The 24,337-nt window shown below is 39.9% G+C and overlaps 1 protein-coding gene and 1 long non-coding RNA gene across 4 annotated transcripts; one reads left to right on the top strand and one right to left on the bottom strand.

The window, feature by feature from the left end:
• Nucleotides 1-237: 237 nt before the first annotated feature.
• Nucleotides 238-17,197, top strand: LOC116993824. 3 transcript variants are annotated; one of them, XR_004417374.2, is made up of 5 exons: nt 238-7,934; nt 8,807-8,906; nt 10,630-10,712; nt 12,033-12,105; nt 12,873-17,197. It is a non-coding gene; the product is annotated as an uncharacterized LOC116993824 (long non-coding RNA). The 3 variants fall into 3 exon arrangements; XR_004417376.2 differs by having other exon boundaries at nt 239-7,934; nt 12,942-17,197; XR_004417378.2 differs by lacking the exon at nt 12,033-12,105 and having other exon boundaries at nt 245-7,934; nt 12,942-17,197.
• Nucleotides 16,825-21,283, bottom strand: NDUFAF4 (NADH:ubiquinone oxidoreductase complex assembly factor 4). The gene is made up of 3 exons (XM_033054945.2): nt 21,125-21,283; nt 19,541-19,638; nt 16,825-17,636 (listed from the first exon to the last, which is right to left on the bottom strand). The coding sequence occupies exons 1-3, from the start codon at nt 21,249-21,251 to the stop codon at nt 17,322-17,324; spliced, it is 540 nt and encodes a 179-aa protein (XP_032910836.1). The 5' UTR covers nt 21,252-21,283; the 3' UTR covers nt 16,825-17,321.
• Between the last annotated feature and the right edge of the window lie 3,054 nt (nt 21,284-24,337).

Raw genomic sequence — 24,337 nt, 5'->3', positions numbered from 1 at the left:
GTATTCATATAAACTAACAATGTGGGACACCTGTAAAGGCAATTGTACAGACAGCAGACTATTCTTTTATAGGGTTCTCTTCAGTTTGTTCTAAAACTGTTTTAGTTTTGTATTTTAAATCCAGACATTTTACATCCCATTTTATAGCAAATAAAAGAAGGTGTTATCTTTTGGGGGTTTTTAGGGCATAATATCAAAAAAATACATAAAATACCTATTTAAAAATTAATATTTTCGCAATTGTTATGTTCTTAGGAATCCTGATTACTGGAGAGGAAAGATTGTTAGGGTGAAAGCCCTATGCACTTTTAAAGCAGCTCTGTGTTATTAAAAGTAAACAAGTTTGAAGAATTAACCTTTTACTAATGATCAGCATACCCTCTCCATTTTTGTCTTCAGTAGACCAACTGATGATAGATCTGATATTTTAATTTTTTGTAATGCAGAGAGGAGACAATTACAACAAAGTTGTATTTTAACCAAAAAACTTGATAAAGCCATCCTTTTTTCAATTTTAGATCATGTTTACTGAAGCATGTTTCTCCAGATTGCTCTACATAAAGTCCTTTCTAATATTATGATTGATGCCTGTAAATACACAGGCAGTGAGATGGCAATCACCAAAGAGGGAGAAGAACTATCAATAAATTTAAGGCTGAAATTTAGAACATTTCTAATGATCAGAAAAATCAGGTTCTAAAATAGTTTTTCAGCAGAAGTCTTGGTGGGATGATCTTTCACTACAGAGATGAGATATGTGATTTCTAGCTCTGTCAGCTTAATCACAAGACTGTAGCACAGCCTGCAGTCTTTATTTCTTGTGAAGAACCAAAAAATAAAAACCCCAATCCTGAATTCCACAGTCTAAGCATCCTACTGTCCATGTGGGACATATCTGCATTTCTAATTTAGAGATTAAAAAGAAAAAAATCCACATTCTTCACTATACCTTGTCTGTGCAGACAGCGAGCTCTTACTGAGCTGTGGAGTTATTTAACATAACTTTTGTGGTAGTTGTAGGCATGACTGTTTTTCTGCTGGAGGGCACTACCATCAGAGTAGAGCTGGCAGAAAAGCTCATACAAGTGTTTCTTATTTTCTTCCGCAAAAGGTCAGCCAAGGTTAGCTCAAAATACATTGAACAATAGGTTAAACTATGCCATCTGACTTTGTGCAGAAGTAGATTATGAATGCCCACAAAGGCCATTCCACAATTGAGCTCCAGAGGCAAGTAAACTCGGGAAGAGAGGACACCAACAGTTTCTGCCATTTCTGTGGTGACTGACACAGCTCAGTATCTGTATCCATGCAACCAGTTATTTCTGCTTCAGTCTGAATTACAGTCTCCTTGCAGAGAGAACTGTTGAAATATTAGGCTTGTAACATTTCTGGACAGGTTGAAAATGCTGTGCTTCCAGATATATGCATTCTGAGATGCTGTCCTGTGGTGCACCGAGAAATGCCTCATACCTGGAAGGAAGAAATCAATGGGCAACACAGACTTGTGCTTGCTTCCATGCTGCCCTGATGTCCATTTCTTCTTGGCCTATTTGGGTGGTTCTGTATCACACTGCTGGTCCTTGCAAGTGCTGAAATGGGTGTTTTGACACCTGGACCAATGAATGTCAATAAATCTTTTCCGGAGCAAAAAGTAAGAAACACATACCAAATGATAGCATCTGCTTTCCAGCAGTGAGTGACTTATGAACTTCCTAAACCACTTGTTCTTCCTGGGAGAAGAACATCCCAACTTCTGTGTTTATTTAATGCACATGAACTTTTATTTTGTGTTGATATTCTGGGATGTTTTTGCACCTTGTTTTAAATCTACTTATGCTTTTGACCTCCATAATGTCTCATGGCAATGAGTTCCACAATTTATTTATACATTAAAGGAGGGACTGGTTTGCAGGACTTGCAATGCACTGCAGCTACATATTCCTCAAAGCCTGTTTGCCATTTTAGTGCCCTCGTTGCAAAGTTCCAGCCTACAGGGACACACAGAGAAAGTAGAAATGGAAAAGATCTATTGTGTCAGAGTGTTAGCTCCAGCCTTAATATAAAATGTTTCAGTCACAGCTTGACATAATAACATCAATGTACTTAAAAGATACAGCAGGTCTCAGAACAGTCTGCAGGGTGTGAAAACAAAGATTTCTACAGCCCCCAGGGTGTTTTTCCTCAACAGAATGAACAGGGGAGGATTCATGCTAGAGCTACTGTGAACATCTCTATTGGAATAGTTGATATTTTGAGTAGGTTTGTCATTTTCCTGACCATTGTAGTTCTAAAGATATTTCCTGTCCTTCTTCAACTGTTGCTAGACTAACACTGTGTGCATTTCCTTGTATAGGTATTACAGAGATTACATTGTTTTATTAACGAACCACAGTTTGTAAGAATCTTCATGAGGAATACAGTTGGTTTTCCATACCATAAACACTGGTTAAAGAAGAAACAACAAATTGGTGACAGTTTGCCATAGTGAGTCAGTCTAGAAATAAAGGTCAGTCTTGAAACATTAAGGTAATAACTCACTGTGGCAATTTTCTAAGGATTATGCAGTATCATTTCTCACTGGAAATTACTTGATCAATAGTGGATTCCCTATTTTTCCCCTAAGCTTCTTCTGTATTTCAAAGAAATGGAAAATTAAGGAAGCATTACATCACTTTATTTTAGATCACATTAGGGTATCACAGTGGTCATGTCTAATATTATATAAATTATGAAATAAGAACAAAAGAAGAATTCAGAATAACCGTAAATGATTGAAAACCACAATTTCCTCTGGAATAATTCAGAATAAATAAAGACCAGCTAGTTTAAACAAAAATTCCTCCAGTAACTTACTGAGGGCTTTTCCTAACAAACAACAACATCAACACTGCAGATTTATATATGTTTATTTAGTGGCAATTCAAAGTGGTATACAGATGATTTATGGGAATTTTTCATGCATCTCTAAAAAGCAATCTTTTCTTGAGTAGAAAAATTGTAATTATCAACAACAATACACTGCATTCTGGATCAGCAGTGTGATTTCTGGATATCTGGATAATTCAATCTGTAGGCAAAATATATGAGCTGCTGTTCATTTTCCTCTTCTCAGAAAATAATAAGAAACAAATGCTGAATAAAATCCCTGTGTGCTAAAAACATTCCTCCAAATCAATCCTCAATATTTGATTGAGATATCATAGATTTGACATTAACACAGATATTTTTTTCTCAAAAACTATATTGTGGTTTTTTTTACTCAGGAAATTTTAAATCTTTCAGTCCTGTTATTGGATGAAAAGTTTTATTTCCATCCTTTTTAAATGGAAATTTCTAAGCTTTGTGATTGTAGAGAAAATATTATAGAACTGCAGCAAAGGTTCAGTAACTGTAAACCAAATAAACCCCAGGAACCCCATACTTCTTTTAAAATTCTTTGATGCTTGAGGGCAGTAATACAATTCTTGACAACTGGGACAAAAGACTTTATCATGCTCGGGACTGAACAATATTGTAATTCCTACTTCTTTGTAGCCATTTGTTGTTGTGAGAAATAACTTAGATGGTTTTATAGCCTCACTTTGCATTCCAACAAACTCATACAGATTAAGTGACTCCAAAGTTAAGATGTTACTTATTTTCAAATGTATGTCTTTTGTTCCAAAGCGCCCTCAATTAATGGAAACATTCAGTGGTGTGCTGAACAAAGATACAAAGCTTTTGTAACAGATGTAATTTTGAAAAATTCAGTAATTCATCAAATCACCTTCCTGAGTTTATTTTACCTAGATAGAAATGTCATACACATTTTAATTAGCACAGTATATACTACTGCTAGGTTTTAAACCAGGTACAGATATTTAATATCTGATAATGTATGTAGCAAGAACAATAAATTGGCAGTTTTTAGTTAGCTGAATACAAAATTGGCAAAATTTGATAGACGGCAGTTACATAAAAGGAGTCCATTCCATATAACCAGATCTCAAAACTCATCATAGGCATTTTATATACTTTTAACCATTATAAGTGGCTCTGATTTATATATGTTTCTATCTGAAGCAAGGCTTCCAGACTGCACATGCATGAAATGTACCTTCCAGGCATGTGGGGACTGTGGAGCAAGTAAGATACAAGCAGCTCCACAATTGTGCATGGATTTTGAGGGGAAAAATGGATGCCTACAATAAGTTTTCGAAGTCTAGTTCCATTTTTTTTTTTTTTTTGGATGCTCAATATTAATTTTCAGTGTAATTCTGTTCCAGGTGTTTGTGTTCTACAAAAGGTTTTTGTTTCTAAGTACATGTTCTGCTCTGGTAATTATCCCCCCTGCACTGTAATTCAAGCCTGAAAGTTGATTTATTCTCCATGTGTTCTTTGTACAATTAAATGTGTCGCCTTTATAACTGACTTACATCTGACAAAGCTGATCTAAACAGTTGCAGAAATGTCTCATTGCCTTCGCAGTTATGAGCCCAATTAACTTGTCAACATTTTCCAATGGTTATTTACTACAGATTTACCACAGCTGTAATCAGCTACAGAGGCAGGAGAAAGAAGGACAATTGGAGTAGGGAGTGTCCTTCCTTGCAGTTTTCTAGGTACCAGTGGAGCCTCATTACACAAGTATTTTAGGATGTGTAGGAGTAAAAATGATGATGGGTCAGAAAATTACAAAGAGGTTTGTTCAGTGATTATGATCTGACTCTGAAGCCTACTGAAATTAGTTTTTGTATGAATAATTATTTCATTCTTGGTTGTTTCTACAGCCACATTTGAAAATTATATTATCCATCTGTTTTAGAATACTTCAGATGTCATTGGCATTTTCTACCTAAAGACCAGCTTCTGCTATCTTCATATCTCAGAATACCATAGCTGCATGGAAAATGTGAAACCAGAAGAAAATGAGAACATAAGCTATTGTTCTGATAGCATTAGTCCCTTTCATCATTTGCTTTTTGCATGTATGCAGTATCATCCAAACTAAATTACTGCAGAACCTCTTAGGGAAGTACCACAATTAAAGTTGTGTGATTTAAATATGGCTAGAGACAGCAAGGCACCTTGCTAGAGAGCAGATCAGTGCACATTGCACTTTCTCGAGCTGTTGAAAAGTGCCAAGATCAGAAGCTGTTGATCTAGCCTGACACCTTTACAATAAATACTGTGTTCAAAACACCTTCATTCTTTTATGAGACTACAAGCAACTATTCCCTTTGAGAGAGCTCTGCTCTCACACTGCAGATCTGTTTTCTTCAGTGCAACATCAGAGCAGCAGAGCATTCCCTCCTGACAGGGGACAGGAGCAGCAGCAGCACTGGAGCTGCCAGAGGTTCCCAGCAGCCTTCTCCAGCTCTTAGGTCCGTCACTGCCCACTTGGTGGTGCCATGTGGATTGGGAAACACATTTGCTGCCAGGGTTCATCAAAACCTGTGATGTTCACAAGGTTTGGCACTCTTTGAAAAAAGGCATCTCTGTGAGTGTGGTTATTTTCAAACCCTACTGGGGTGAGAGGCGATGCTTTGCATCTGAGAAAGTATTTATTGTGTTCAAACACAAAATTATGTTGATCTGTCCATAGATAGCTCAAGTTGTAATTCTGGTTTTAAGATAATTCGAGTTGTAATTTTGGTTTTAAAATACCTAGGACTTACATGTAGTGAGTATAAAGTTAAAGTTGTTTCTTTTCCAAGAGGGCGCTGTGGCTGAATGGAAACCATGGTAACTAAGGTGGCATAATGCCAGTACCTTGCTCCTGAGTGATAAAATGCATGTAGAGTAGGTTTTGTGCTTAGCAACAAAAAGGTTGGGTTTTCAAATAGCTCCCTCTAGCCCTCCATTACAGGTGCCACCCTTTTCCTATGCAGTATGTATCCCAGACTTCATACTTTCATGTTCATTAATCCTTTAGGCATTCAATAAACAGCAGAAAATACATTTCACACAAAAGAAAGTAATTTAATTGTTTTGGCCATTGCTTTAGAAAAATACACAACTCAGATCTCTTCCCTGTAGAACTGTTGTGGAATATGACTCATCCTTGCCCAACATGCTGGATGTTCACTTTAATTAGAATGTGTGCATCTAAAGATTGTTGTAAACATTTGCTGTTAATAGCATATTACTCCCTGTTTTACAATGGGAAATATAAGCAATCCTAATATATTTAATACATTAAGCTGCACATTTTAAGTCATGTTAGGGTTGCACATTAATAGAAATTAATTAGGGAAATTCTCTAATTAGCGTATGTTGGCTGCCTTACAAATCACATTGGCATGAATAATTGGAATAATGCAAATTTTACTCTACAGTGATGCTTAAATATTTTCTAAACACTAAATATTGTTACAGAAATCTTTGCTATCTACCTATGTGGTCAATCTGGATGGAGATCCAGTTTATTTATAATAATGAATGAAAAGACATGAAGTGTTGCTACTTTCTCGTTGGTGATGGTACATGTGAAATGGCTAACCTTTATAGAATCACAGAATAGTTTGGTTTGGAAGGGACCTTTAAATGCCATTTAGTCCAACCCCTCCACAATGAGCAGGGACACCTTCAACTAGATCCAGTTGCTCAGAGCCCCATCCAACTTGATCTTCAGTGTTTCCAGGGATGTGGCAGCCACTACCTCTCTGAGCAACTTGTTCCAGGGTTTCACCACCCATGTCATAAAAAAAAAAAATATTCCTTATATCTAGTCTACACTAATCCTCTTTTAAAGCCATTCCCTCTTGTTTTATCACTATCTGCCTGTGTAAAAAGTCTGTCCCTTTCTTTCTTACAGGCTCTCTTTAAGTACCAAAAGGCACCTATAAGATTTGCCCAGAGCCCTCTCCATGCCTCTCCAACCCCAACTCTCTCAGCACTTACTCAGTAGGATAGGTGCTCCAGCCCTCTGATCATCTTCATGGTCCTTCTCTGGACCCATTCTAACAGGTCTTTGTCCTTCCTCTGCTGAGGACCCCAGGCTGGATGCAGTACTCCATGTAGGGTCTCACTAGATTGGAGTAGAGGAGTCCTCCCTTGACTTGCTGGCCACACTTCTTTTTTATTTCACATACACTATTTTCCTCAGTGCAGGCAGGTGAAATGCCTTTATATTTAGCTGGGATCTAACCAACCCACACCCCAGTGCCAGCATATGACACAGCACAAACTGATGATCCAGAGATTTTACAATCTCTCTTGGGGGATTGTAATAAAGAACAGGAATATTATGTCTTTCCAAATGTGGCTCAGCATACTTGAGTAAGCTTGACTGCTCTCAAAATCTAATAGAAGAGTGATGATACCATGTGGTTTTGTGTGTATGTCTTTCTCTGTTGTGCAGAAATGAATCATATTTGTCTGTAAGCAACATACCTTTTTTCTCTTTTTCAAGTTCACTGACATTTACTGACTCAGGATGTACCGTATTTCATAACCATGATGCTGTATCACCATGTGTTAAAAGGAAGGCTCTAAGGTGTTAGACTAACTGACTTTATTAGCATCATCTGTACTTTAACAGTGTTCTCACATGGTCAGATCGATAGCACATGATTTAAACATTATCGTGCCTTTTACTGCTCAGGAATCTTCACAGGGTGCCACTTCACACTTTCACAGAAGACTATATTTCAATGTTTTTATCTGTCAGCCAGAAAAATCCCTGAACAGCAGAATCTGAACTAATCTTATGTCTTGAGAAGTTTATAGACACTTTAGTGTTAATCTGAAGACCTAATTGTACATATTTTTGATCACATCATAATTTCTTTTGGTGGAAACTTGACCATTTATGTAAATGATGCTCATATTTAAGCTGCACAATGAAGACATAAGAGTCTAGCTCATTCCATTCACTTGATGAGGATAATGGTGCACCCCTGCACTGGGACAGGCTGGACTTCACCAATTCTCCCACAGTTCTTTTGTGGCAGGTAAGAATGCTTTGTCTTTCTTTACCTTTGATTCAAACTTAAGCACCTGCCAGAAAGACAAACGTGTATATGTCACAGGACTATCAGAGAGTCTTCCTGGAGTGATTTAAGTGACACGACAACAATTTGGTGTATGCTCCTAAGGCAATGATCAAAAAAATAGCAACCACATTTCTTCATGTGTCTGATGTAGACCTGAGGCATTAAGAAATTGTGGAATTTTTGTGTGGTATCATTAAGAAAATGTGGGAGAACTTGAAAGTAAAATGTCACCTCACTTGTGCCTATCAGTACCATTGAACATAGAATCAAGGCATCATAACAGTCTGTAAGAGACTTGTTTCCAAATATTTCATTAAGTTTGATGCCTTAGAAAATGAATAACAACTATGGATCTTTTAAGTATGTAATAAATGGAAACAATTTTCAGAAAGTGTTCAGACTGTAATGTGGATCCTCTAACCTTATTACCAGAAAACGTTACTACAGAGGAGTTGCTAAGAGAAGAGGAGCAGTTGTGAGCTTATGTATAATTTTTCTACATTACTGTTCATTAAATAAAATAAAGCAATATTATTTCCACTGGCAAACCACAGAGAAAAAACAGGAATAAGTTTTGCCTAGATTTTTGCTCGTTTCCTTGTTCACCCACCCACAGCCCTGGCTGCTGCTTTCCAGAGACAAATGCGTTGTCTGATACGAAGTATATATAGAGAAAACATGCAAGCTGACAGGAAGACTGATGGTGTTACTATTGCAGGAATAATCCTTAAATTGTGTATTTATATTCTGTTGAATGATTTGTCTTTTAAGTTATATTATAGTGCCTTTTCCCTCTATTCATTGAATAAAACATTATTCATGTTTTATAGATGAGGTGGTAGAGTTAGCTCCCAGTAGAAGCAGGAATTGGAAGGATGACATTTCAGCAAAGGAGTAAAGCACAGATGGATTAAACCAAGTTTCTTTCAGGTAATTTTTAATATTCTGGTTATGCTGAAAGATATTTGGCCAGGCATAAGCAATATGGAGTCACTCTTCCATCTTCCAGTCTTCTAGCAGAACAACAATGGGCAACAATCACAAGTTGCAACAGGAAACTTTGCCCAGCTGTAAAGAAATTATTTTTCCCACAAAGACAGTTAAGCACTGGAATGGGTTGCCTATGTTGTAGAATCTATAGCTTTAGAAGTATTCAAAGTTTGACTGCACAAGAGAAATTATTCCCTTACAATTTAAATTACTCTGTGATTCTATGAATTCAAAAATGTTTACAACATGGTGCCCAGTTTTTTGAGGTAGCAAGTGGTCTTCCTCATTCCCAAATGAAATGCTCAGTTCTTCATCCAAGATCATTCCTCCTGCCATTAGATCCCAAGGCCCTAGATGGCTACCTGCAGTTGACTTGGAAGCTGCCCAGCCATGGTTAAAACTGCTACCCAGGTCCTACAGGTCAGTAAGACCTCAGTGCTCCTTACTCCTGTTGCCTTTGTATGACCTTGATGGAACAAGGACAAGCTTTGAAAGTATTACTTTATGAGCAAAATTAAAAAGTGAACTAGAAATATTTTGTTAGCATGGCAAGAGATGCATATGTAAAAAAGCATGCCTAGGAAAAGTCTGTATTAATTTCTCATGCCTATAATTTTTTATTCCTACTCTGCTGCTAGCAGACCTCAACAAAAAAAAATAGGTAATATTATTCCTGATAGCAAAACAGAGAAAAACGTAGCAGTAAATCAAGTAATGTTTTGTGTAATGACTTATCCAAGCGCTATGGAGTGAAGCATCCTTGCAGAACACAGAGAAAACGAATATTATTCTTGCTCTTATAGTTTACATTTAGTAGTTGATCCTGGTAAGTCACCTTCCCAAATGATGCGAACAGGACCCTTGAGATGTCCCTGCATAAATTTAATGATGTTCTTATACAAATCTCTGGCCACCTGCAGAGTATATAGATTTGCCAGGGCTTTTGGGAAAAGTTTGATGTGCAGAGAGGGGTTATTTGCAAGGATTCAGCAACAAAACCATCTGCCTGCATCTCCTCCACAGCCTGAAACTCTATTTTTGTCTAGTGTATCTAGTGAAGGGATACAACAGATAAGCTGTTTTCTCGTCTTTAAGCCACATTTTATTTTGGCTGCATCTTTAGATAAATACTCTGCAACTCCAGAAACAGTTTGACCAATTGGAATGCACACTGGATTTTTATCTCTTAAGTAACCATTTTTTCTTATCATGAAAATAGCTTGAAAACCAACAGAATATGAAGTTAGTTCAGATTCAAGTTGTCTTCCATTTGACACAAGCTTTTGATGAAGACTGGAAAAATGCAGTATATCCATGTCTACTGCCAAGTGTAGAAAGGACATAACATTTGAAAATCCCTCATGACACTTTCTTCAACCTGACATTTGAATATTTTTCTACCATTTCCCTCTCTCATTCAGGAAGCAAAGATAATCTGTGCAGAAGGCAAAGGAGATGCTATCATTTCATCAAGGACAAAAGATTATTTTAGAAAAGGCATTTCATGTTGTTAAAAACTAAAAACAAGGGAAATTGTCAAAGAGCCTGTGTTAAATTCAAGACAGGAAGGAGTAGTAGCACATCAAGAGCCCTATGTAATTGATACCAATATGTCCTGGATTTTGACTTTAACTACATTTAGGTTTTCATCTTTCATTTTCAGAAGTATTGAGCAGCAAAGACAGAGGAAGCAGTTCATTTTTCACGAAGTATGTTCTAAGTTGCAGCAAATTCAAGAGGACTTGAGTAAGTATGGCTTACACTAGTTCAGCTTTGGTCTTGATTGAGAACTAATTACACTTTTTTGGCAACATTAAACATATTATGCTAGAGTGCAATGTTGTAGCAAGGGGTGAATTCTGTAATAAGTTCCACAGCAGCAGAAGGATAGCACAAAGTTTTGAGCCTAAAAATCTAACAAGGGTTTTTCATACTGCTCTGTCAGTAAAACGATTTTTTCCTTAGCATATCTCCAAAATATTGCAGCTTCACTGGTTTCTGAAGGAGAGAATGATACACATATGTATGTATAGGTTCATGGACACCATGCTTCACAAGTATTTATGCTATTTGTTGATAGAACAGACTTACTTTTGGTAGCAGTTTTTAATCATAGCTATGTGTCCATGGTAAAATTCAAGTAATTTTTATTCAAAATGTACTCAACAGTACATTTATTTCAAAAGGGTTAAGAAGCCATGATTAAATGTCAACCTATTAAGAGAGTAACAAGAAAAATGGCTTCATTTCTCAAATTGCTACATTAATGAAAACTTCGCAATATAAAAAGGGTTTTATATTGAAGAATTGCATATGCCGAAGTGAGCTGATAGAATTTATCTTTGTTAAGTGATGACAACTGTGAATTTGTTCCCACAAAGGAAATCCTTAACTGATGACAGCTAATTGAGAAAGGCAGAACACAGTATGAAATTTATTTCCACTTTCCTCCTCTGCAGAGAAGCAAAGCCAAGAGTCTGGCATTATTTTTTCCTGAAGACATCTTCAGTAGCCTGTTTTACACTGATACATTGCTATTCAATGCACTTGCTTTCTGTTTGTTCCAGTTCACTATAACTTCAGGTAGACAGTAAATCAGCCTCACTCAATGTACATAGTTAATTGCCTATCTATGAAACAGGACTAGAAACCTGACAGATGATACTTGTCAACAAAGTAGAGGGGTATGAGGAGGACTGGATTTAGGTAAGGGTGGGAATGGTAATAATTAGAATGGGACAAATCTTAGCATTTCATTTTGAGATTGACCAAAGGAAAAAAAAGAGACTCATTATTTTGAAAAAAAAAAAGGGTGTCTGAACAAAATATTTTATATTCAGTTTGAGCTGTTCTCATGTCATCTTATACCACCACACCTAAATATGCTTTTAAAATTTAAAAAAAGAGAAAGGTTTTAACAGTATGCTTTTCTAATAAATAACCTGGGGGTAATGCATTTAAAAAAATTCATAGCAGCATTTTGGTACATCTGTATGTTCAGCTTTTTGTCCCTTCATTTTGTGCAAGAAAAACATACCCAATTTCAATAACTTTTTCCCCCTGTAGGCATGTTTGATAATACAAGTAAGCAGAATATATGGTGGCTCCAACCAAAGGATAGCCACTGATGCTGACAATGGTAAAGATTTTCTTCTTCTCAGTTTTAAAAATACCTCTTTTGGTTTGTTTTCTGCCGTGTTAGTGAATTAAAGTGGTTCATAAAGTGGTCTGACAATTGCCTGAGCTAGCAAAAAGAGAGGAGGTGGGCTGTAGCACTGGGAACAGGGTGGAGTAGTAAGGAACAAAGAAGGCTTCCCTCCCTGAGCAATAGGGAGCCCCCTCCCCTGCCCTCCAGACTGTAGCCCCTACCGCTGCCCCACTGCAAGAGGGACTTGAGCCCTGCTGCACTTAGTTGTCATGAAGAAAATTTATGATGTAGAGGAATTTTGTAGCTGAGATACACAGGTTCCAGCTTCTAGGGGCAGAGTCTGTTACAATAGGCTCTACCTAATACTCAGTTTCTGCTCCACCTTAAGAGGGATGCAAATCCACAACCCCACTTTACAAGGGGACAGCTAACCATCAAGTCTGTGGCATCCTTTAGGATACAGTGCTGTGAACACCAGAGATTGGGACAGAGGGCAGTGAAGGGTGACATGCAATGCACAACTCCCATACATGCTGCAGCTGAACAAGGATCTGACCATCCAGGTTTACTGTGCTCTGCCCCTGCTTCATTGATCTGCCTCTACTTCATACTCAACACATTGCTCACCAGTCATGAATTGTGTTGATTTTTTTTTTTTTCGAAGCAAAGCCCTGTGCAATTAACAGAAGGGCATACTTTAAGTCAGAGGAAACGTCTTGAAAACTCCACCTTTATCTCTTTTCGCTCTGCCAACACAGGCAGTTATAACCAGCTCTGCACTCCCAGTGGACCTAGGTTACCAGTGCTGTCTGTCGTCCTTTCTCCAGACCCCAGTCCTGTGTACAAAGAGCTTCCAGTGGTGACTTTACACTCAGGCTTCCAGTTCCAGCAGCCCTGGCAAGACTGACTCTGGCTTTCACCAGCACCATATGTGGCTTATCAGCAGTGGGATTCCTCAGTCCTTGTGTGATCCCAGCTTCCAGGTGTGAGTGCCACTGAATGACTTTTGAAAAAGTAGAGATTCATGCAACTGCACCATCACTTCCCTCAGCTTACTAAAAAACAGTGGCCTCATGCTTAAAAGACATCATACATTTTTTATTGCAAGGATGCAAGGAATCCTTACAGGAGATACCCCTCCAGGGTAATGCAGCACTACTCTCAGGAGCCAAAACATCTCACCTAAAAACAGCTTCTGCAGTTGATGTAACCCACACTGAAAGGAGATTTTGCACAATAGTCACAAAATAATCAGCCTGGCAGACTTATTTTTTCAATTCTTTTCCTGTTTGTAGACATCAAACCCCACTCCACCTGCAGAGGCACAAAAGCACCACAGTGCTCTCCCTCCAGCATGATACAGATGTGTTTCTGTTACTTACCACCGCTGCTTAGACTGCATCTAAGTCTCTCTTTCAGACCAAGAAAACGAATGTTGTTTCTAAAATAATTTAATCCATGGGATTTGTGGCTTTTTTCAGGAGAAAATACTTGGCTCTGGTAACAACATAGCAGTACTTAAATTGTGAAAGGGTAACAGAATTCATTAGACTTGTAGATTGCTGGAAACAGATTTAATAACAGACACAACAGGGTGTTTTGATTGCTAATAGCACATCAGTTGGTGCACAACTTGCTACAGTCTCAGGTACCAAAATCTGTTTGCAACCTGAAGCTCACTTGCTCTGGTCATGCCTGCCCTGTCAGTTAAACACTGTCATCATCTGATTAAGAGCCAGGAAACTCCTGTATAGAAAGAGGCTTCAGAAAGAACTGTGAAATGTGAAGCTTCATGCAATCTCAAACATGCAAGCATGATGCTCACATGTAACAAAGTGAGACAGCCACCTTTTTTAACTTTTGCATTTCGATCCTGTTATATGACTACTTGAGCTTTGATCTGATGTTCCAATACAGAAATAAGACATTCCATTTTGTAAGTTTAATACACACCTCTCACATACAATTTTCTTTTCTTCTTGAGCAAAAAATGGCAGCTTAAAAGACAAGTTCCCTGTGCTGGAAGGCTCCAGAAAAATCACATTTCGTACTGAAGGTCTCTCTGACTAAACTGCATTGGGAGCAGAGTTAAAATTCACTCCTCCCTCACAGCTCCAATCTTGCTATCTTGCCATCAGTCTGCATGAACCAAGCTACAGTGATGTGGTGAGACAGATTACTTAGGTTCACATATCCCTAAAGTGTGTGCCACACTAGAAATGAAATAAATCCCTTCCAGGCTCACAAAGCTAATACTTACTACACATTGTACATTAATACCATAATAGAAAAGCAGTCCGAGTGAGACAGGTTGTTCCCTACCAAATGTAATGTTTCTATATGGTGGCCAAAACCACCTGACCTAAACTTGTTTCACCATATGCATAGCAATGGGACATGAAAAATTCTTCACATAGAAGTACCTGAAAACTGAACTGCAGGTTCCCACAAATTTCCCATAATTACCTCTTCAAAACAGTTGCATGAAGAATCGCTCGTTCTTAAGCTGACAGCCAAACAGGAAAGGGATATAGACATAAAGGGACACAGACAAAACCATGTTTCAAGTGTAAACAAAAAAACCCATTATTCTTCCAATTAGAAACTAGTAACTAGGCAAGAGTGCCGACGAGTAAAATGTCCCTTGAAACTGGAAGAAAGGATATAAAGTAGTTCTAGAAAAGATGCAAAACTGAGAATAGACTTGTTCCAGACATCAACCCTAAAGACAGCATTACCTTCAAACTCAAACTTACTGGAGCACTCTAGGCACACACACATGCTGTGGTCAGTGTCCTACAAGGTGGTAGCATTGGAAGCTTGATCAGGAACAGGCTTTCCCATCAGATTAAAAATCCATGCTCCCAGCTCTTGTGAGCTTTGGGCAACTAACATGCTCTATGTCAGAAGACACAATGACAACTAAACGTTCAGACCTCATATAATTTGGATGGATAATGGTACAAATTTTTACATGATCCTGTACCATTGGCAATACCTTTGTAATACTGGTTTGACTCTGCCCAGCAGGTGGGGCAGGTGACCAGCAGAAGAATCTATGCTGACAAATTGCATTGCATCTAATTTTCCTGGGGTGAACATACTTTACCAGAGAACTACCCTGCTCCAGAGAAGCCTTCTGGGCCAAAAGTTCACCTGCTTGCAGGGAGATGGATCCTTCCACCAACTCTGCTGTGGGACATCTGCTTTCCCACTGTGAATAATGTCTTCCGAGGAAGAGATCCTGGCTCCACAAAAACAGGAAACAACTTTGCAACCATCACAGTTGTGCATAGGATTTTGTCCTGAAAGTATGGCTGGGGCACTGAATGTGATGACACCAGACATCGCAAAGGATGAGCCTGCTGGAGGGTGTAAGCAGCACAGCAGTGTACCATAAAGTGAAACAGAGCAATGTCGTGGTACAGCTACATCACAAGACTTTTCATGATGCCAAAGTACATATCAAGGTGGTCAAAGGGCATGGTTAAACTGTTGTCTGGTGCTGGTTGTAATGTGTTTTTAATCAATTTCAACCCGTAATTAAAATTCACTTTAAAGAAAATTACAGCATCTTCAATATCAACAGTATCTATACCAAATGCATTCCACAGCTGTATTCTGAACGTTACCTTAATTATATTAGGATGAACAGCACTGAAACAATTAAATATTTCTGTTACAACATTTTATAAAACAGAGTATTTTGTGCAAAGCAAAAAAATCTTAATATGGTACATAACTCAGGTGCATTAGTTTCAGAGTGCAGCTCTGTACCCCATTGCATTAGAGGACAAATGACAAGCCACACATCCAAAGACTTTTGAATTTTGATACAACACACATAGTGTCATCTTCCACTATTGTACAGCATTATGTACTTCAGAAATAAATCAAACATAAACCTTCAAATACACTATGGCAAACTGTGCTGGAGATACCAGTACAGTTCCAACTCAGAGAAGGTGAAGGAATCTTGCTCTGAAATAACGAAGCTGATCGTTTTCTTGGTAAGACATTTACCAGACTCCAAATCAAAGACTTGGCAGAAAAGTTCTTGAAAAGAAAGTTACATTGTAAGCCTGGCACTGACTTACACCCTTTCAATTCACCTTCTTTGGTGACAGGCATAAAATTAAAGATTCTCAGGTTTTTTGGGTTTTTTTTAAGGAAGGCAACCATAACGCATTTTTAAATATCAATTCTGATTTTTAGCTGCCCCATCTCCCCAGCTTATCTGACCACATTTTGCTACAGGATTAACCATCAGTGCAAAACTTCTTACCTGCACAGACATGAACAGTCACAGTATCCAAGTTAAAATCCACCACTGCCTCACAGTTCGTGTCACCCTTGTGTCATCATGGATGCTGGGAGTAAACAAGACCTGATCTAGCCCACACTTGGATCAAACAAGGCTTCCATAGGGAAAAAGGATTGTTGCAACAGGATGGGCAAACAATCACAGAAGTCCTAGTAGTGAGTCAAATTAGTACATCCAGTTGCATGTCCTTGCTACCTAATATGAAGCATTGTTCCTCATACAGCAGATGCCATGGGCTGCTGCAGAAGACTTATGCCACAAGATCATCACTCTACAAATTCCCTAACAGCACCTGGAGAGATGCAAGTTTTTAAGCTAAATCAGAATAGAGTAGAAGAGGAGTTACATATGAGCCATTTTTGTTCCAGCACCAGAAAGAGGCCTTCTTGCTGTTCACCTTCTTTTTATTTTATGTTTGATACAGCTGAATTTTCCAAATGCCCTTGTGGTTAACCTTCTTTACAAAGTATAAATACCATTCCATTCTTATACAAAAGAAATACAGCTGTTTGTTATGTACACACATCTTGACAGCAAGTCATTGAAAGAACAGTGCAACATGAAATTACAGAACCTACACCAACAGAGCACCTCTTCAGCTGCAGGCCAGGAAGTCCCTGCTGAGAAAGACAATCTTTTAAGGTAAAATGATTTAACATTTGAATGGGATAATCAGAACTGTGTGATGATGTGCTGTCATACCATGAATTAGTCATATTCTGGTTTACAAACTGTAGTTGCTGCATTTCACTGAAGCCATTCAACGTAGAATGGAATTGAAATACATCTCACTGGCATAAGGAAGCAGCCTTGCAGACACGGAATACACTTGAGAGTAAAATGAAGACACAAGTGAGATCACAAAAGGTTGTGGCAAGTCTTTTTATGTTAACTGTTTTGGTTTATGGCTTGTTATGGCTTTTTTGGTTTCTTTAGGAAATTCCATCACAGTGAAAGGAATGAAGAATTCCAGAAGAGAGTGGACCTCCTTCAGTTCCAGACTATATTCTGCTGCTATTTTCTCTGCAGTCCATATTTGAGGTTGAAGTTTATGATTATTAAGAAGTGTCAGAGCCTCCACAAGGGAAATTTTGCCTTTGGAAACTTTCTTAACATCTAGAGCTTCCAAGCGGCCTAATTTTGTAAGTCTCTTTTCCTCCTGTTTACTCGGAAGATGTTCACCACCTCCATCTTTTACCTAATTAAGGGAAGGAAAACAAAAAGAGCTCAACAGCAGTTCTGTTTACTATGCATACTAAGCTGCATATGTTTACTATGCATACTGTGCAGCTAAGCTGCCTTCCTAAATATGGCGTTTCCTATTAGCTTTGCTCATTTTTAAAAAAAAAAACTTAGCCAGCCTAGCTTCTTCCACAGCCATTCTACATAGTGTCAAGTCCCAGCCAAATGCTGAAAAGCTCCTGTTCATTGCACTCTAAGTGTTGCATTGGCTTGGCCGCCCTTCATACAAGGCAAACTACAGATTCTGGTAGGCAAATGTAAATCCAGATAACTAATACTCATTGGATGGGACAAAACAATCATACAACAAATTATACCAATGGAAAACTTTCTCATGTAGTCTCTCTCCCCTTCCTTTTGTTTTCAAATTTTAGTTTTGCTACTAAAAGAAATTCCTTCCTTTGCTCTGTCTAGAGAACAAGCTTTCCTGCTATTCTGCAGCATCACGTGGGGTTTAATTGCTATCACTAGTGCAACATGTAGACACACAAAGTCTCTTCTCTAAGGTCCCTCCACATTTCCAAATAATTTCAAAACAGCTTTCACTTCTTCATATTTCCTTTTATTAACATTTAATCAGTGAATCACACTGGAAAAAAAAAAAAAAACAATTCAACCTTTCTCAAATTTAGAAATATTTATATAGCAATCAGAGTGGACAACCACTGATTATTACACAGACACTCTGTATCAGCTCACATGCTGAGAAAACTGATGTGGATGCTACAGCACCTGTGAGTCTGTTTCTGAGCTACAAGGAATGTCTGGCCTGTACTCCATTTCTTCTACTTTTTTCCTAAAACTGTGCTTGGATAATAAATGATTTTTCAACTCTTTTCAATCTGTCTCTGGGAACCTGCCACTTCAGGACTCCCAAGCTGATGCTTTTCCACTTACCACAGGCAGACATCTCAAATATACACAGAGGTGTGTATACATCATGTACACAATGCACAGTCATCAGGAAAACATCAGGAGTGGGAGAAAGCTTTTATACTGCTTTGCCCACAAGTCTCTGTGATTTCACTTCAATTGTGCTCTAACAACTGCAAGCAGACACAGCACAAGGGCAAGTCTGGGGCAGCAAACTCAGAGCAGGCATGAAATCAAGTAAAGATTTGTTCCATTTTGGGCTTTTTCTCAGATCTCACTTGACACGTTTATACATGAATATTGGAAGATACTGAAATTAGACCTTCAGCACTTCAGTATTAGAGTACTAATCTCTGTGATGGAAATTAAGGATAGAAATTTATTGAAAATTTCAGGCCAAGATTGAAGACAGCTATTTGCATGTTAAATATTTTTAGACTTGAATACCATATACATGGCAAATTAGAGAGGCTTGGGGATTTTGCTAGATGAATATTGCTGAATAAAGCAAAATAGTCTCTGCACTGTATAAAATTAACTGGAGTTAAAGACTCCATTAAAAAGTAAACATCTTTGTCCTCTACCAAATCCCTGCTCCCCCAGCAGTCCCAGTCTCTTCTAACAACTCCACAAATGATCTCTGGCATACTACTTTATCATTGCAAAAGGCTGGAGAACTATCCTGCCTCACAGGAAGCAGAAATGAGAATTTAGGTGAAAAACAATGCAAGATGTTAAAGATGTTGAAAAGGAAGACTCTGTCAGCATTTACAAGCTTGTATAATCACAATCTGTCACACGTTCAAAACCCGGGGTCAGACACAGTCAGTGTTATTGATGTATAAAACAGTAATAAAAACACCACTTTTATCTACTGAAAAAAGGTAGCTTTTATGCACAAAGAGTATTTTTCTTGACGCTGACTTTGTGCTGAGTTTGAAGACCACAAAGCTGATGCTGGTATGGCTCGTACAGAGACACACTCACCCGCACTGGTGGATCTCTGGACTCGACATAAACATCTTTGAGCAACGTGAGGAACCTATCGTCCTTTCTGAGAACTTCTTCTTTTATCTCTCGGCTATCTAAAAGCAGTGAGAAGAAGAGAAGGGAGGAAAAGAAAAAAAAAAGGAGAAAAGATTGATCTGAGTCAAATAGTTTCCTTTTTGTCAGTTCTGCCAGCTCATTGCTTCCCCAGAGGCACGGTGGCATGGCTCCCGCAAATGCACGTGCCTTCTTGGGAAGGTGCCATTCTTCCCGGAGCCCTGACCTCAGTGACACCGCTTCACACGGTGGGGCTGGGCTGCTCACCTGTCACGGCAGGAAGCACACACTCAGTACTGCTTGCAGCACTGCCTCAGCAATCCTGAGGCACCCTGCCACCACCCCAGCTACCCCTCCTTATAAATATGGTATCAGCTTTTCGCAAATATTGGGGTGGATACTGTATCTCTGGGGTTGAAATGGTTTTTAAGAGACAGTTTTCTTTAGGAGTAACACAGGCCGATTAAGTGTCTTGTAGTAAGTGAATAACCTGCTTGGTTGGGTAACACCCAGTGAAGACACCTGCTAATGATACACCAGTTACCAGCACCCACCAATTGAACACCACAGCTCAAATGAAGACTGATAAGAAAAATAAATTAAAACCACAGCCAAGAAACACACATGCTCTAAAACGAACTCAAGGAGTGGTCATGTAAAACAGTTCTTGGCATATGGAAAACAATTTGTAGAAAAGTTTGAAAATCTATGATGGGTCTATGAATATGCAACGGGCTGATGAATTTAAGGGGTGTCTCCAAAACAGCAGGGGTGCTCTTGGCAGAATGCCAAGCACCCGGCCGTTATAACCTTTTGCTTTATTGTTTGTCTCAGTGCTTTTTATTAAATCTTGTAAAATCTACCAGGAAAGTCAACCTCCTTTCTCACACCCCCGATTCCACTGCCTCCACCAGCTGTCCCAGGAACCAAGGGCCCCCGGCTCCTGTCCCGATCACCCAGCCCCACCGACGGCCCCCGGTTCTTGTCCCCATCACCCAGCCCCACCGACGGCCCCCGGCTCCTGTCCCCATCACCCAGCCCCACCGACGGCCCCCGGCTCCTGTCCCGATCACCCAGCCCCACCGACGGCCCCCGGTTCCTGTCCCCATCACCCAGCCCCACCGACGGCCCCCGGCTCCTGTCCCGATCACCCAGCCCCACCGACGGCCCCCGGCTCCTGTCCCCATCACCCAGCCCCACCGACGGCCCCCGGTTCCTGTCCCCATCACCCAGCCCCGCCGACGGCCCCCGGCTCCTCCCTCAGGCTCCGTCCCACCCTCCCTCCGTCCCTGCCGCCCGCCGCTCCCGGCATGCCCCGCGCGCCCAGCGCCGCGCTCAATGTCACCGGCCCTGCACCGGGAGCCGCCGCGGCCGAGCCGCCGCCCCTCGCCCTCGCCCCCGCCCCCGCACCCGGCACCTCGCACCCTGCCCCTCCTCCGCCCGCGCCGCGGCCCCGCGCCGGGCCCACAGAGGCGCCCCCACCGCCCGGGGCAGCCCCGCGGGCAGGCGGGCGAGGCCGGCACTCACCGGCCATGGTGTCCAGCCGGGCGGTGCGGTGCCGCGGCGCGGGCGTGGGCTTCTCCTTGCTGATCTCGCGGCTGGCCCGGTTCTCCACGTTAAAATTCCGGAACACGCGGGTCACCCGCCCGCCCATCGCCGCCGCCAGCCGCGCCTGCGCAGGGGCACGCCGGGCAGGGCTGGTGCGCCGCGCCGGCGATGCACCGGAAGAAAATAAACGGGGTACCGCAGGCAGGCAGACAAACAAACAAACCAACAAGCGGACGAGAATGCAGGCCAGGCGGGTCGCTTTTCACTTCACGGCGGGGCTTTGTCCTGGCCCTCGGCGCTGCCCCGGCCCGGGGCCGCGTTGGTCCTGCCGTGTCTGTTCCAAACGCGTGCGCGAGCGGAGCCGCCGGGCCCGGCGGGTGCCGGCAGGAGCGCTCTCAAAGCCGCCCCGGAGTTTCCTGAGCCCTGGACACGTCATGTCGTGACTGTCACGACTTATTAATCGTCGGGGATAGGCGCGGGTCGCGACTGCAGCGAGGGACGATTCCCCTGTACTGTTGGGAATCTGTAGGCTGCACAGTGCTTTCAGGGTGCAGACTGTCTCTTTTCGGCTCCACCAAATAACCTTGCTTCTGACTTTGCAAAAATTGCGAAAACTACTTGTGAGAAAATGTTAAGAAGGCCTTGAGCCATGCATGATAAGAAAGGTAAATTTGTCGACAGAATCAAAATTAATAGTTTTCTTTTTTCTTAGTTCATAGATTCAACAAGCGAAATGTGAAAAGATACAGAATCCTTAGAGAAAAGAAGGCAGAAAGAGCAAGAATAAGAGCTACTGGCCTGATGCAAAAAGCAATAAAGCCTGATTGACTATTTTATTCAGCCACTACTGATAAGGTGTCTTACCAATAGAGATTAATGACTCGTTCATTCCAGCTGCTGCATGAATTAGCCAATAAGTAATTCCCTTATGGCTTTAAATTGTGTATACACTGTTTGCAGACTCTTAGTGCCTTCTGGGCCACTAGTTAGTTCATGCTAGTAGTTACCTGAATGTAGTGCCCTGGAGTGGGAGTGTTGATGAAGGACAAAGACCAGACCTTTTTTTCTTTTTTTTTTTTTTTTTCCTGTGAGAAACACCTTTTTTCTGCCCTTGCATCTATCTAGTTTTTCTCGTCTCCCTAGGTTTTCTTACTATTGTGTATCTTATATATTGTATATACTAAACTTCTACCAGTAGCATTATTTAGTAATAATAGTAATTATGATGTGATAGTTGTCAAGGCTACAGGGTACTTTAATGCTGGATTAATGAATGGCTTTGTTTTCTTTAGAAAAAAGCCAAATAGATTTAGAAAGGCAATGCAGACAAGGCAGCATAAGCATGGTGTATGCTGATTTCTGCTCTCTTGGGAATCAGGAAGGTACAGTTTCTCCACTTGTTTATTTTGAAGACTCTCACAGTCTGTAGGAGGATAGAAACATGTTTTTGTTCTCTGGTAATAAGCTTACTGACCCTGTCTTATTTTAGACATTGCATGCGAATGAATTAAGGAGACAAGTGATACAGTGATAATAGAAAGCTGTTAAAGTCTCCTGAAATCAGACTGGTGACAAGTTTAATTAAACACATATACTCAATTACTTGCTGACTAAACCTGTGTTCTTGAGTCCAGGGTTTGATACTTTTGTAAGTGGTGAGTCTGTGTGGCGTGGCTGTAATGGAAAAATCCACGTGGATGCCTTTGGTGGTTGTAGACCTTTCACAGGTACTTTAGCATTTCTCTGAGACCTATTCTTACTGATTTGTCTGTGGGTCAGCTGTTGTGCCAAATGTGGAAACAAAGTTTCTCCTTCAAAAGCTAATAACTCCCAGCCTGTGGAATCAAACTCAGCGCAGAGTTTCTGTCTTCGTAATGACTGAATGTCATTAGCACTGCTGTAATAGGTGCTGACAGCAAAATAAATTCACCAGAAGGCAGTCAGTTAAAAACAAAGAGTGATGTCATGCTCTGCCTGTCACTTCCTACCACTGAGGATGGCATAAGGCTGTTCTTTTCATGTATAAAGATGCATCAAAAGTTCAAGATTTTTATTCTGAAGAATCTTTCTTAAACTGTAGCAAGAAGAAGAACTGAGATTAAAAACATTTTTTTAATATATATAATTTGGTATTTTACCAATTAACCATGTTGATATTGAATATCAGTAATCAAGAGGCTGGATATTTTTTTCCATATAAAACATTAAAAAATGAATGTATATGTACTCAGATAGAATTTCAAATAGGATGCATTTTTCTTGAAAAAGGAGTCTGAATTTTTCCAGGGAATTAAAAAGTAACATAACAAAACAGCCCATGAGAAGAACACAGACTATCCAGCTGGATTCATGTACACCTGTTCTCAACAGCTTCTTATAACATCTTGTTCTTGACACTGGACAGCACCAAACACATCAGAGAAAAATACTGTAACTCTCATGATATATATGTGCCATAGGCTCCCACACTAGATCTCTTTGTAATCCTTCCATACCTCTTAAAAGAGAAATTTCTAAAGCTACTGTGTAGCTGGAAAGTATAAAGTACATTTGTGGCTGTTCTTTGAATCTTTTTGGTTTTCCATCTTAGTTTTGATTATATGTTGTGTGTATTTTTTTCTTTCTCAGATACTTCTTTAGCTGATAGGAAAATTAGAAATTAATTTTTGTATTTAACTAGCATCAAAAGTCTGATTGACCTATTGAAAATTCCCTTTAGAGAAGGGAGAATAGAAATATATGTCATTAACTTGTGTTACTGTGTGGTACTACTAAAGTTTCTTTGCTGTCTTTACTACTCAGAAGATCAGGAGTCAGAATATGAGTCCAGATGGGCACATAATCTCAGTGAAATAAGAGTCTTTTTTTTGGTAATAAATGCCCAACTGGAGAATTTTGGAGAGGAGGCAGGTGAGGTTTGCTTTGTGATTTGTGGTCTGGGAATGGCACAGCAGTTGACCTTACTGGAAAATGAGGAATGCCCTTATACAGCAGCAGCACAGGTTTATATTTGATTCTGTCCACATGTTCTACCACTGAAACTGTTTTCAAATTCTCATCTTTCTGTTGTTGTTTGTTCATAATTGATGTCAGTCTAAATGGATATTTGAGCAAATTCATGTATCATTAGGATTCAGGATTGAGTCCTCTGTACTGATTACTGGTTTACCAGTAAACACAATGAAAGCATTG

This window comes from Catharus ustulatus, chromosome 3 (genome assembly GCF_009819885.2).
Source record: "Catharus ustulatus isolate bCatUst1 chromosome 3, bCatUst1.pri.v2, whole genome shotgun sequence".
Taxonomy (NCBI): domain Eukaryota; kingdom Metazoa; phylum Chordata; class Aves; order Passeriformes; family Turdidae; genus Catharus; species Catharus ustulatus.
The sequence above is the reverse complement of the archived record's forward strand: the minus strand, read 5'-3'. Positions and strand labels throughout refer to the sequence as shown.

What these genes read in the sequence shown, in the direction of transcription:
- NDUFAF4 (XM_033054945.2), bottom strand. Translation starts at nt 21,251, where the DNA reads ATGGGCGGGCGGGTGACCCGCGTGTTCCGGAATTTTAACGTGGAGAAC. An exon ending in CCGGCTGGACACCATGGCCG is followed by an intron (nt 19,639 to 21,124) that starts GTGAGTGCCGGC and finishes CACTGCTTTTAG; the next exon opens with ATAGCCGAGAGATAAAAGAA. An exon ending in CCAGAGATCCACCAGTGCGG is followed by an intron (nt 17,637 to 19,540) that starts GTGAGTGTGTCT and finishes TCCCTTAATTAG; the next exon opens with GTAAAAGATGGAGGTGGTGA.